This window comes from Chiloscyllium plagiosum, unplaced genomic scaffold (genome assembly GCF_037043375.1).
Source record: "Chiloscyllium plagiosum isolate Xiang-an unplaced genomic scaffold, Cpla_swu_hap1 HiC_scaffold_28, whole genome shotgun sequence".
Lineage (NCBI taxonomy): Eukaryota > Metazoa > Chordata > Chondrichthyes > Orectolobiformes > Hemiscylliidae > Chiloscyllium > Chiloscyllium plagiosum.
The window spans coordinates 11599673-11614704 of record NW_028270166.1 but is presented as its reverse complement, the minus strand read 5'-3'; the positions used below and the strand labels follow the sequence as shown (position 1 = coordinate 11614704).

General features: G+C 44.0%; 1 protein-coding gene across 1 annotated transcript; it reads left to right on the top strand.

Moving 5' to 3' along the window:
• The first annotated feature begins 570 nt into the window (after positions 1-570).
• On the top strand, positions 571-6174 carry LOC122565110 (WAP, Kazal, immunoglobulin, Kunitz and NTR domain-containing protein 1-like). Its single transcript, XM_043720744.2, has 2 exons — positions 571-831; positions 3714-6174. The coding sequence occupies exons 1-2, from the start codon at positions 571-573 to the stop codon at positions 5202-5204; spliced, it is 1752 nt and encodes a 583-aa protein (XP_043576679.2). The 3' UTR covers positions 5205-6174.
• Positions 6175-15032: the final 8858 nt, after the last annotated feature.

Genomic DNA, 15032 nt, shown 5'->3' with positions numbered 1-15032 from the left:
TGCACGTTTCTGTCACTCACATTCTGAGACGCAGAGAGAAAAAATAATCTTTTGATACCCTTAACTTCAGACAGTGTTGTGTCTGAGGGAAAAAAAACATTCCCTTAAAGGCCTCTGTTAGACTTCCCTCTTCACTCCTGCTCCAGAGATTTAAAGAAGCCACACCTATGCATTTAAACTGCAAACTGGTTGCTATGTGCACTGACCTCTCCCCTAGTATTCCGTGAAGCCATTGTTTGTTTGGCTAAAATCTGCGTCTTAAGTGCTGGGTCCCGCAATGATGTTTGCCCAGTTGCCTTGACCAGACGGGGCCGTGGTCTGGGTCAGAAAGTATTTGATGTTGAAATAGCCGCCTCCCACATTCACCATGTGAATGAAGTCTGATCAGGTTACAGAATGTCCTTTATGTCCGAAAGCTTAATGAATGGCCCCTTTTTTTCTCTCCACTGCCTCATCGTTGACTTTCAATTCCCCTGGAAAATTATTTATTGATTGATTTTCGTTCTTATTGGGGAGGGGGAATTGGACGTTTTTTTTTTAACCCGAGGAGGGGCGGGGGTGGGGGCAAAAATGCTGGCGTTTTTGCACAGATGTGCTTACTTCTTAAAGTGCTGCCAGAGAGGATTGGGACTGCTGCCTGAAAGCAAAGCCAAGGCAGGCTGCTTACAGTCCAGGACACTGGTGATGGTGCTAGGGTTACTGAGACTGACTGCAGGCGCCAGTCTAACCCGCGGAAAGCTCTCTTACCCCGGCGCCTGTCCAAATCAACTGAACCCCAACTTGTGGGTCGATGCTCAAAGCACCTGCGAGAGGGAATGCAACATCGATGAGGTACAGAACAGAAACAATGAGATTGTATTTATTGTCATCAAAGTGGCGATTGATGATCATAAGAGAAAGTTTTGTTTTGGTGGGGTGGGGGAAGGCTGGAATTTCTTCTCAAAAGAGTCATTCCAAATTTTGGCAATCTTTCACCAAACCGGATTTCTTTTGGTGATATCACTTCTGGCTGTTTTGGTTTGGGGAGACTGACAAGGGTGGTCAGTTTTCGCCCCCCACTCATTGCCCACATGCTTTTCCTCTTTGTTGCTATCGTGAGATGGTCGTTTATTGCAACTGCCTTAACAATAGGCTAGTTCCAAACTCAACCTTTATTTCGACAAATTAAGGATGAGGTCACTTTTCGACAAACTACTGCAGAATCCGAACTTCAATTTCGCTTCTGCACCTCACCCCCCCCCCCCCCCCAGCCGTGAAAGTTGTAACTAGGAATACCGTTGTTCTTTTTCCTAAATGAATGCTGTTCCCAGCCATGCACCAATTAAATTCCTGTCGGATAACCTTCAGCAGTGTTTAATCCCGCATTGAGTTTCCTCTCAGATGCCAGAGGTATCCTGCATTGTGACACACTGATAGTGTCCCTGCCTCGAGCCTAAAGGATCAAGGTTCACCTCCCACCTGCCCTGGAGGTGTGTCATAGTATGTCTGAAGAGCAGGGGTAAAAATAATTGGAATGTACAGTCCTCCTTGAGTTAGGGCTCCAGTTTCCCCTACCTTGCCTGAGATGGCTTTGTGCCTGTTTCTGGATGGGCTGGACAACAACAACTTACATTTGTTGGTCCCCACATTATAAAACAAGACGCTGTACAGATGATGGAATGTTTCCAGCATGGAAAAAGATCCTTCAGCCCATTGTACTCATGCCAGTCATCTCATATCTAATCCCATTTTCTGTGCACTTTGCCCATCGCTTTGTAGGCTGTGGCATTTCAAGTGCTCCTCTAAATATTTCATAAATGTTGTGAGGATTCCCAGCTCTGTGGCCTTTTTCAGCAATGAGTTCCAGGTTTTTGATTGTTAAGGGGATCAATGGTTATGGGGAGGATGGGGTTGAGAAATTGATCAGCCACGATTGAATGGTGGAGCAGATGCAACGGGCCAAATGGCCTAATTTCTGCTCCTATGTCTTATGGTCTTACACTCACCACCATCTGGATGCAAAGGAAAATATACTCCAGTTCCCTGTAAACATCTTGCTCCTTACCTGTGCTGCCTGGTTACTGAGCCTTGTATGATTACAATGTTTCTCCCTATCTACGATATCTATGCCCCTTATAGACTGGTATATCTCAATCAGGATCCCCCTCAACCTTCTCTGTAGAAAGTAAAACAACCTCAGCCTGATTAGACACAAAAACAGAAATACTCTGTGAAACTCAGCAGGCACAGGGTTCTGAGGAAGGGTGACCGGACCCAAAATGCTAACTCTGCTTTCTCTCCACAGATGCTGCCAGACCTGGTGAGTTCCTCCAGCTGTTTCTGTTTTTGTTTCAGGTTTCCAGCATTCACAGTTCTTTCAGTTTTTGCTTAGCCTTTTCAGTCTCTGTTAATAGCTGAATCCTCCAGCCCAAACAAAGTCTTGGTGGATCTCCTCTGCACTCTCTAGCGAAAAGCACTTCCTTTCTATAGCGTGGTGTCCAGTTCTGCAGTTGTCAGTAAAGGAGGTAGGTTTGAATGACTGAATTAAGGAGGGATGTGAAGGAGAGAGGTACACAGGTGCAGGGAAGACATTCTGTAGCTTGGGGCCTGGGCAACTGAAGGCACGAGTGGTAATGACAATTTAAGTCAATGAGATATGGAAGGCCAGCATTAAAAGAGCTTAGATGTAGCTCTTCTGATGGTTGTAAGGGAAAAGGAAACTGCAGAGGAAGGGAGTGAAGTGGCTATGAACGACGTGAAAACAACGATGAGAATTTTAAAGAGAAGACATTACTTGACCAGGAGCCAGGGGTCAGTGAGCATAGAGCCAGGAGTGATAGGTGATTGGGACTTGGTGAGAGTATTTATTTAGTCACTTATGGAATGTAGGTGTCTTCAGTGAGGCCAGCATTGATTATTCATCCCTAATTGCTAGAGGGCAGTCAAAAGTCAAACACATAGTTAAGACAGAGGCATCAGAGTTTTGGACCACTTCATGTGTGCAGAGTGTAGAATGTAATGGGGAGATCAAGTGTGTGTTAGAATAGTCAAGCCTAGTAACAATTGTATTGCTGGAATAGCACAGCAGGTCAGGCAGCATCCAGGGAACAGGAGATTCGACGTTTCGGGCACAGGCCCTTCTTCAGGAAGAAGGGCCTGTGCCCGAAACGTCGAATCTCCTGTTCCCTGGATGCTGCCTGACCTGCTGTGCTGTTCCAGCAATAAAGTTTCAACTTTGATCTCCAGCATCTGCAGACCTCACTTTCTCCTCCTAGTAACAATTGTAGACAGGCAGGAGGCTGGAAGAAAACAGCAAGCCAGGCAGCATCAGGAGGCAGAAAGTCGATGTTTCCAGTATAATCCTTCTTCAGGAAAGGGAGTGGGTGTAGTGTAGCCTAGTAATAGATGAGCTGACAGGGGTAGAATTGGACAATCTTATAGAGGCGGACATCCAGTACTGGATGATGGGCAAAATAATCCGAAAATTTATGGTGGAGGAATTGCGTGAGATTTACACTTTACATGTGAACACTAATGCCTACAGATTACACTCAACTTAAAACCACTGCATTAGCCAGTTGAATCTTTTAATGAGAGCAAGATTACTCTAAGGTTGTATGAGTCTCAGTCGGTAAATGTAAGACCTCAAGAAAGGGTATTGTTGGGAACCTGTCCCTGGTCAGTGACCAGCCCATTTCTGTTGAAGTAACCTCTGTGTCCATTGCTGATTTCAGGATTGTCAGAGCTTTGAGAAGTGCTGTACGAATGTGTGTGGCCTGAAGAGCTGTGTGGCAGCGAGGTTTGCAGATGGCAGCTTAGCGTCCTTGGACTTACCCAAAGAGGCGACGTGTGAGAGGATTGTGTGCACGCAGCAGGGCTCGGAGTGTGATATCTGGGATGGACAGCCCATCTGTAAGTGCAAAGACAGGTGTGAGAAGGAGCCCAATTTCACCTGTGCCTCCGATGGCCTGACCTACTATAATAAATGTTACATGGATGCAGAGGCGTGCATCAGGGGCATCAGCTTGACAGTGGTGACTTGTCGGTATCACATCACTTGGCCCAACACCAGCCCACAGCCTTTAGAAACCACAGTGAACCCAACATCAACCACCTCCTTGGAAGACTCCATCCCTCCAGCTCTCTACACCAACCCCTTCCACCAGTCCGTCTATATCGGAGGCACGGTGAGCTTTCACTGCGATGTCAGTGGGCGTCCAAGGCCGGACATCACCTGGGAGAAGCAGAGTGACTACCTGGAAAACATCATCATGAGACCTGATCAAATGTACGCCAATGTGGTGGTCACCAATATTGGCCAACTGGTTATTTACAACACCCAGCAAGAGGATGCAGGTATCTATACGTGCACCGCAAGGAACGCTGCTGGCCTCCTGAGAGCGGACTTCCCATTGTCAGTCATCAGACGGGAACATTCTGGAGAGAGCACTACCAGGAAAATCCAGCCTTTACCATCTGGAGAGTGCTTCAAAGATCCAGACAAGAGGGAATGTGGCCGTCAATATGTCAGGTGGTTTTATGACCACAAGAAGGGCAGGTGCTCCACATTCCTGTTTGGAGGCTGTGAGGGGAGCAAGAACCAGTTTGAGACCTACGAAGAGTGCCGATTGGCTTGTATCAACGAGTCAGTCAATATCTGTACCTTTCCTGCTGTGCAGGGTCCTTGCAAGATGTGGGAGGCTCGGTGGGCCTACAACTCGCTGATGAAGCAGTGCCACGCTTTCGTCTATGGTGGCTGCGAGGGCAACAAGAATAACTTTGAGAGCAAGGAAGTATGTGAGGAGACCTGCCCGTTCCCGAAAAGCCAGCAGTGCAAAGTGTGCAGACCCCGTCACAAGATCGTGCCCAGCTTCTGCAGAAGTGACTACGCCATTGTGGGAAGGGTGACGGAGATTGTGGAGGAACAGGACTCTGGAGTTGCCAGATTTACACTGGACGAGGTGCTCAAGGACGAGAAAATGGGACTAAAGTTTTTTGATTTCAAACATTTGGAAGTGATAATGATCAACATGGACTGGAACTGCCCTTGTCCAAACATTAACCTGACAGATGGACCCCTCCTTATAATGGGTGATGTCTATGATGGAATGGCTGTGCTGGATGCTGAGAGCTATGTGCGGACTGTAACTGACAAACGCATTAAAAAGATGTACGAAATCATTGGGAAAAAGACCTGCGAACTCCTACACCGCTTTCAAGACTGACCCGCAGACATTGCAATGTCATGACGTATTCTTTATTATATCTTGTTATACTTAGAATCGAATGGAAGATGTTGGTAAATGTTTTGCAATTTTATTTATATTTCATGCAGTCTACAGTTACTTTATTTCCTGTCATGCTTTGATCACACGTCACAGGTGTAGCATTTATTGGTCAAGACTTCAGGCTAACAGCTGATTCCTAAATTAGTTTCACACATGGTATTGGCAAAAACTAATCTGTCCATTAGTGCCAGGCTGTGCACAAGGGACCCATTGCCCTGTTGCGTTTCCTTGCTGTCTCTGTGATAATGCATCAACTTTCCCTGCCAGGAGCCCAGATGGCATAGTTAAATCCTGCCGTGTTGAGACGTCCCACTGGTTCCATACACCGTCTTGCCAAGTGTGATGCTGCCCATAATTCATTGGAATTTTGCCAACTTGGCACTTTGACCTAATTTTACTGTGAATTCCCGTTTGACTGATTCGTTGTTATCACCAACCAGAATACTTCCCTACAATTTGGCCAACAAGCCTTGGTAGTCTTAGAATTGCTTCTACTCATGTCACTTCATTGGATGTGGATCTGTCCATGTTGCTTTTGCTACTATCTTTTGTGTTATTATCACTAGTGTTAGCTATGGCATTCCAGCAGCTTAAGTCGCTGAGTAGCAATCAAAATGAACGAAGATTAGTTTCAGTTTCCACTCTCAGGATTACTGAGGGCAAAATGTAGTGCCTCAGTTACTGCCTAATCAACTTATTTAACTCAGAACTTAGATCAAACAAGCATTGCACAGGTTCTTTTAGCTTTTATCCAAGTCTATGTAAAAATTCTGAAATTGTTGACTGTTCTTGGGCTGAATGTAGTGTTTGTACACAATTGTGAATTTAATTAGAATTAATTGTTAAGCATTTTACAACAGGGCATAATGCATTTTTTTGTACATTTGAGGAGCCAAATCAATATTAAACTCTGACATTCTGTCATGAAGCATATGTTACTGAAAATGATGTGCTTAAATCTTTAAGTTCTGTGTCTATGCTTCCTGCTGAATTAGCTCGGTCTGTATACTTGGGCAGTGGTCAGTGATGCCAATCTTGCCTTGCGGTTATCAGCTTGTGAGTTCAGAGACCTGAGCACAAACCTGAAGCAATTGCTCCAATGCAGCAACAAGGCGGTAATGAAGATCTTGTCTCTCACTTGAGATGTTAAATTGATGCCCTGCCCACACTTTCAGGTGGGCATAATTGACCTTATTTCACTACTATGCAGAAAACAGGAGCTTTTTCTTTGGTATTCAGTCCGAAACTTAGAGTCATGGAGTCATACAGCACGGAAACAGATCCTTCATTCCATATTGATCAGAATCCCAATCTAAACGAGTCCCACCTGACTGGTCCTGGTTGATATCCCTCCAAACCTTTCCAATTCACATACTTATCCAAATGTCTTTTAAACATTGTAACCATACCCACATCCACCACTTCCTCAGGAAGTTCATTCCACATGCGAACCACCCTGTGTATAAAAGAACTTGCTCTTCATGTCTGTTTTAATCTCTCTCCTCTCACCTTAAAACTGTGCGCCCTCGTCTTGAAATTCCCCATCCAAGGGAAAAGACAATTACCATTAACGCTATCTATACCTGTCATTATTTTATAAACTTCGATCAGGTCACCTCTCAACCTCCTATGCTCCAATGAAAACAGTCCCAACGTATCCAGCCTTTCTTTATAACTCAAACCTTCCATACCCAGCAACATCCTGGTAAATCTCTTCTGAACCCTCTCCAGCTCTATATAATCCTTGACCCTTAAATCAACATCACTAGAACAAATATTTTACTTATTATCTCACTTTCTTTTTGCAGAAATTGAGCACAAATTGGCTTTCCTAAATGATAACCATGACAACATTGATGTATGTCATTGACTGTAAAAACATATGAGGAAGTCCTGAAGTTGTGAAAGGTGCTATAAAAATGCAAGTTCTTTCTTTAATCAAAGTCCAAAGTGCCTGCTCGACACAAGTTTGCTTGGGGAGATGATGTGCTGAGTGAAACAACACTGGGAAATTCTTCACGGGACACTGCCTTGATACTGGTGGCTGAGAGAAGTGTAATTAATCTGATTTTTGGACTTAAAAGTTGCAAGAAAACTCATGGATTTGTACATTTTCCCACTGCAGGAATAATGAATGAGAAAAGACGTGGTAAAGGGATTCAAAACAAGGACAGAACTGGATACGAACATGCGAATTAGATGCTGATTTAGGCCATTTAGTGCCTCAAACCTGCTCTGCCAATCGTGGCCGGGCTTTTGACATTCCAAGTTCCACATTCCCATCTATCCCCATAACCTTCGATTCCTTCGCCTAACAAGAATCTAGCTATCTCTACCTTAAAAATATTCAATGATCCCACTTCCACTGCCTTCTAAGGCAGAGTTCCAAAGTCTCACAAACCTCCGGGATGAAAATTCTCTTCATCTCTGTCTTAAAAGGATGATGTTGGAGAAAGTGAGGACTGCAGATGCTGGAGATCAGAGTCGAGAGCGTGGTGCTGTAAAAGCACTGTAGGTCAGGCAGCATCCGAGGGGCAGGAGAATCGATGTTTCGGGCAAGAGCTCTTCCCTTAAACGTCGATTCTCCTGCTCCTCGGATGCTGCCTGACCTGCTGTGCTTTTCCAGCACCACACTCTTGACCCTAAAACGATGATGCTTAGTTTTAAAACAATGTTACCTTGTTCTGAATTTGCCCACAAGAGAAAACATCCTTTCCATGTCCACTTTGTCAAGACAATTCAAGAATCTTACCCACTTTGATCAAGTCACACCCTCACTCTTCTGAACTGCAGTGAAAACCAGGTCAGTCTGTCCACTTTTTCTTGAGAAGGTAATATAAATAGTGTCTCCACTGCCGAGGTTGAATTCAGCCAATTTAACTAAGACAGTAAATCAAATCTTGCACCTTCCCATTCAAACAGAGTAGCATTGCACAGGTTCTTTTAGCTTTTATCCAAGTGTATGTAAAAACTCTGAAATTGTTGACTTTTCTTAGGCCAAATGGAGTGCTTGTACATAATTGTGAATTTAATTAGTTAATTGTTAAGCATTTTACAACAGGACATAATGCATTTTGTTTTGTACATCTGAGGGGCCAAATCAATGTTGAACACTGACTTCCTTTTGTGAAATTATATTGAAAATGAAGGGCTTACACTTTTAAGATCTGTCTCTATGCCTTATAGTGAATTAGCTCGAAATGTGTGTTTGGCCTATGCTGTTTCACTTGAACTAACTAGAAAGTGCTGAGAACACAACTGGAAAGCCTCAGGCAAAATTAGAGTTTCAAAAAGAGGTCTCTATTTCCTACAGCCAAAGTAATTACTGTTACCTTATGAAGCAAGTGCTGCTTGAGACTAACCATAATAGGGATAGTTATACACTGAGGTCATTAAAAACCTCATGGAAACTGTGACTACATTCTTATAAAGTCACAGAGTCATTCAGCAAAGAAATAGATTCTTCAGTCTAATCAGTCCATGCCGAACATAATGCCAAACTAAACTAGACCCAACTGCCTGCTCCTGGCACATATCCCTCCAAACATTTCTTATCATTTGAACATAATTTGGAGATGCCGGTGTTGGACTGGCATGGATAAAGTTAAAAATCACACAACAGGCTCGTCCAACAGGTTTATTTGGAAGCTCTAGCTTTCAAAGCACTGCCTCTTCGTCAGGTGGCTCTACAACCACCTGATGAAGGAACAGCTCTCCGAAAGCTAGTGCTTCCAAATAAACCTGTTGGACTATAACCTAGTGTTGTGTGATTTTTAACTGATTGAATATAGAGCTTCTGCACAATGTGATCGGTCACAGTTGAATACCTGTATTGACATGGTGTGATTGGGCTCCATACCTGAGGATAATATCTCAGACTTTGGCCAAAACATTAACGTGAGGCCTTCAAATCCTGAGGGCCATGGATGCGGTGGATAGCCAAGGTTTTTTTCTCTGTGGTGGGGGAGTCCAGAACTGCAGGGCAGAGGTTTAAGGTGAGAGGGGAAACCTATAAGAAGGTATTAAGGGGCAACCTTTTCATGTAGAGGGTGGTACATGTATGGAATGAGTTACCAGAGGAGGCTAGTACAATTACAATATTTAAAAGGCATCTGGATGGGTATATGAATAGGAAGGATTTGGAGGGATATGGGCCAAATGCTGGCAAAGGGACTAGATTAATTTAGGATATCTGGTCGGTATGGACGAGTTGGAACAAGGGTCTATTTCCACGCTGTACATCTCTATGACTCTATGACCTGCCTTCTCAAGAGAGCACAGACATTCAGTAGCACTACCTAGAAAATCAAGTTCCTAGGGCTTATAGTTATCATTTAGCCACCATCACTAAAAAGCTAATTATCTAATCATTATTACATTGCTGAATATGAGCGGTGTTTTTTAAAAAAAATTTAATTCATGGATGTGAGCATCTTTTGCTTGGCCAGCATTTATTGCCCAACGGATTGCTGTGGAGAAGATGATGAGCTGCCTTTTTGAAACGCTGCAGTCCCTGCAAGGTAGGTTCACCCTTAATGTGGACATTCCAGGATTTTGACCCAGCAACAGTGAAGGAATGATGAGATAGTTGCAAGTCAGGATGGAATGTGGTTTCAAGAGGAACTCGCAGGCACTGGTGATACCATGTATCCACTCCCTTTGTTCTTCTAGGTGGTCGAGGTTGTGGGTTTGGAAGATGCTGTTGGAGAAGCCTTGCTGAGCTGCTGCAATGAATCTTACAGATGGTCCACTGTGCATCAATGATGCAGAGAGTGAATATTGAATATGGTGGATGGGGTGCCATTCAAGTGGCCTTTGTTGTCCTGTATAGTGTCAAGCTTCTTAAATGTTCTTGGAGCTGCATTTATCTAGTTAAGTGGGGAGTATTCACTTGCATTCCTGACTTGTTCACAAGCATTAGGAGATAGTGAGTTAATCATTGCAGAGCTCTCTGCCTCTGATTTGCTCTTGTAGCCGCAGTATTTATATCGCTGGTACAGTTCAGTTTCTGATCAATGGGAGTTACTGAGGATGTTGATAGGGAAGACTCGTAATAGTGATGCTGCTGTACATCAAGGGCGGGCAAGATGGTTAGATTCTCACATGTTGGAGGTGGTTATTGCCTAGCACTGAAGTAGCAAATAACTTTCACATCACACATGAGCCAAAATCTGTGTGTTGCCCAGATCTTGCTGCATATGGTCATGGGCTATTTCAGTATCTGAGAGATCACGAATAATGCTGAACAATTGAATTGAATTTATTGTCCTGTGTACCGAGGCACAGTGATAAGCTTTGTCTTGTGAGCAATACAAGTAGATCACAGTTAAGTAGCATAGATTAGATTAGATTAGATTAGATTAGATTAGATTAGATTAGATTAGATTACTTACAGTGTGGAAACAGGCCCTTCGGCCTAACAAGTCCACACCGCCCCGCCGAAGCGCAACCCACCCATACCCCTACATTTACCCCTTACCTAACACTACGGGCAATTTAGTATGGCCAATTCACCTGCCCTGCACATCTTTGGACTGTGGGAGGAAACCGGAGCACCCGGAGGAAACCCACACAGACACAGGGAGAACGTGCAAACTCCACACAGTCAGTCGCCTGAGGCGGGAATTGAACCCGGGTCTCTGGCGCTGTGAGGCAGCAGTGCTAACCACAGAGTAAACAGCGGCAAAAACAAAAACACAGGTACAGGCGAATATTAAGAGTTTGAGAGTCCATTCAATATTCTAACAACAGTAGGGTAGAAACTGTAACGAAACCGGCAGGTGCGTGTGTTCAGGCTTCTGTACCATCTCCCCTATGGTGGAGGTTGTAGAAAACCATTGCCAGGGTGGGGTGAATCTTTGAGAATGCTGGCAGCCTTTCCTTGACAGCGGGCCTGGTAGATGGATTCTATGGATGGGAGGTTGGCCTTTGTGATTGTCTGGACCAATGAACAATTACCAACAAGCATCCCTGCTTCTGACTTTCTGATAAAGGGAAGGTCATTGAAGTAGCTGAAGACGAAAGGACCTAGGATACTACTGTGAGGAACTCATGCAGCAAAGTCCTGGAGCTGAGATGACTGACCTCCAATGAGCACAACCTTTGTGCTAGGTATGACTCCAATTAGCAGACTCCCATCGACTCTGGGTTTGCTAGAGTTCCTTGATGCTACATCAATCAAAAACACCATTGATGTCAACGACAGTCACTCTTATCTCACCTCTGGAGTTAGACACTGTTGTCCATATTTGAACCAAGTCTGTAATGAGGTCTGGAGCTGAGTGGCTGTGTAACTAAGTTGTCTGCCACTTTATTCCCTGTTTTATAACTGGGGCTATATCTGCAGGCTGTTTCATAGACAGCATAACCATTTGGGATATCTTACATTTGTAAAAAGCACTTCATATAAAATCTCCTGATATTTACTCCATTGAGTTATGTAGGCCTGGATCTGTCGGCCCTTGATCATGGGAAGGGATTAGCAGTGCAACCTCCAGGAGCTGCCTGATGGAAATTGTCCTTTGAATCTGAATTCAAACCTCCATGTTATAAAGTAGGTCTAACACCATGATCTAATGAGGCTTCAATTGCTGTTGGGGTATTGCTTCACCCAGGTTAACTCCTCGTCCTCAAATTATTCAGCCAGATGAGGTATTATGTTAGAACATTCTAAAGGCACACATCTATCCTGAAGCAGAGGTGCAATTGGGTGCAAAATGTTTGTGAGGAGGGGAATGACTCCTTCACTATTAGACAGAGACACTGTGAGGAGTTTGCACATCTTCTCCGTGTCCACGCGGGTGTCCATGCGGATCTTGAGGTCACACACTTCTGAGTCAAAGGTAGGGTTGCTACCTACTAAGTCACAGCAGTACCCTCTCCACACATAGGGAGAGGTGATGGCCTAGTAGTATTACCACTGGATGATTAACCCAGAGACCCAGGTAATGTTCTGGGGACCAAATTTCAAATCTCTGCTATGGTGGAATTTGAATTCAATAAAATTTGGGAATCTAACGATGACTGTGAAACAGTTGGGGTGAAATGGAGGAAGGCCCATCTGCTTCACTTTGAGGAAGGAATCTGCCATCCTTACCTGGTCTGGCCTACATGTAACGCCAGGCCCACAGCACTGCGGTTGGCTCTTAACTTTCCTCTTAGCAATTAGGGATGGGCAATAAATACTGGTGGAGTCAGTGACGACCACATCCTATGAGTGAATAGAAAAAATGTAACCCTATTAAAAGTGGCTGTGAAGAGAATCCCAGCACTACCCAATGCTATCCTTATCAAACTGTGCAAGTGATTAATGATCACACAAGTTCATCTGCTTCCCACTCATCTCTAAACAAGGGTCCTGAGGCCACCTGAAGAACCCCACATCCTGTCTGGGCTGAGATCAGATAAGGTGCAAGTTAAGACCCTGAGCCCCATGTGGCTCAGTAATGCATTGAATATTCTGTTTATTCACTGAATAAAAGGTGATCTTTCTTCAGAGATAACATGAGTTGGATAGAGTGTGAGTAGAAGCACTCCATCGTCCTTGAGAGAATTCTTAATTGTTTCATCTGTATTTCCACATTCACAGTAAGTGGCTTCCACCATGTTCTATATTTAATTAGTGCAGTATTGATGTGCAGTGAAACTGGGAGTATAGCAATCAGCAGTGCAATGGAGCGATTACATTCGAATCAAACAGACGTCTTTATCAATCATTGATAATGTGGCTTATTCACAGTGTAACAATTTTAATAGTACCAAATAGGCCATTCAGCCCATCAGAATCTAACAAACCCGGCCCCCACTCCTCTTCATTTAATTGCAGTATCATGTCCTTCTATTCTCCTTCGTTTTGTTTTGACTAGATTTCTCTTAAATGCTGCTATACCGTTCACCTCAATTGCTCTTTGTGACAGCAAGTTCTATATTCAAACTGTTCTCTGGGAAAAGAATTTCCCTGTTGGGTTCATTAATGACTATCTTATATCTATTGCTGAAAGTTCTGGTCTCAACAGCAAGCGCAAACGATTCTTTCTGTGTCTCTATCTTGAGTCCAGTGCAGCGACAGCTGCCGTCTATTCATCCCATTGAGTCTCTTCTGCACACTTCATTGTTGATCACTGGGCTTTCTTTTCAGTCCCAGTTTGCTACCTTTTCTCCACATCCCTGAATGCCCCCTTCAATCTCAAAGAAGCATTTATCTTCCTTTTAAACACTTCAATTGACTTTGCAGCTATCTCTGTGTGATTCACCGCAGCAATCACTACAGTTCAGAGTAATTCATCGTCGAGACACTTGAGAGATAAGAATGTAAGAAATAGGAACAGGCCACACACAGATTCCTGAACCAACTCTACAATTCTGTGAGATCACGGTTGATTTACCTCAAGTCTGTTTTCCTGTTCTGAGCCACATCCAATGAGGTGCTTTAAAAATGTCTTTTTTTCCTCTAGATTATATTCCAATACATATTACAAACTTGATTTGGAGATGCTGGTGTTGGGCTGGGGTGTACAAAGTTAAAAATCACACAACACCAGGTTATAGTCCAACAGGTTTAATTGACAATAGACAATAGACAATAGGTGCAGGAGTAGGCCATTCTGCCCTTCAAGCCTGCACCACCATTCAATATGATCATGGCTGATCATCCTTAATCAGTATCCTGTTCCTGCCTTATCTCCATAACCCTTGATTCCACAATCCTTGAGACCTCTATCCAACTCTTTCTTAAATGAATCCAGTGACTGGGCCTCCACTGCCCTCTGGGGCAGGGCATTCCACTCAGCCACCACTCTCTGGGTGAAGAAGTTTCTCCTCATCTCTGTCCTAAATGGTCTACCCTGTATTTTTAAGCTGTGTCCTCTGGTTCGGCACTCACCCATCAGCGGAAACATGTTTCCTGCCTCCAGAGTGTTCAATCCTTTAATAATCTTATATGTCTCAATCAGATCCCCTCTCAGTCTTCTAAACTCAAGGATATACAAGCCCAGTTGCTCCAGTCTTTCAGTGTAAGGTAATCCCGCCCTTCCAGGAATTGACCTCGTGAACCTACGCTGCACTCCCTCAATAGCCAGAATGTCTTTCCTCAAATTTGGAGACCAGAACTCACACAGTACTCCAAGTGTGGTCTCACCAGGGCCCTGTACAGCTGCAGAAGAACCTCTTTGCTTCTATACTCAATCCCTCTTGTTATGAAGGCCAGCATACTATTAGCCTTCTTCACTACCTGCTGTACCTGCATGCTTACCTTCATTGACTGATGTACAAGAACACCCAGATCTCTCTGTACTGCCCTTTTACCTAAATTGATTCCATTTAGGTAGTAATCTGTTCTTGCCACCAAAGTGAATAACCATACATTTATCCACAGTAAACTGCATCTGCCATGCATCTGACCACTCACCTAACCTGTCCAGGTCACCCTGTAATCTCCTAACATCCTCATCACATTTCACCCTGCCACCAGCTTAGTATCATCAGCAAATTTGCCAATATTATTGCTAATATCATCTTCTATATCATTAACATATATTATAAAAAGCTGCTGTCCCAGTACTGTTCCCTGCGGTACCCCACTGGTCACTGCCTGCCATTCCGAAATGGAGCCGTTTATCACTACTCTTTGTTTCCTAACAGCCAACCAACTTTCAATCCAAGTTAGTACTTTGCTCCTAATACCATGCGCCCTAATTTTGCTCACTAACCTCCTATGTGGGACTTTATCAAAAGCTTTCTGAAAGTCCAGGTACAACACATCTACTG

Coding starts and splice junctions, on each gene's coding strand:
- LOC122565110 (XM_043720744.2), top strand. CDS start 571: ATGCTGGCGTTTTTGCACAGATGTGCTTACTTCTTAAAGTGCTGCCAG. Junction 832..3,713: donor GGGAATGCAACATCGATGAG/GTACAGAACAGA, acceptor TGCTGATTTCAG/GATTGTCAGAGCTTTGAGAA.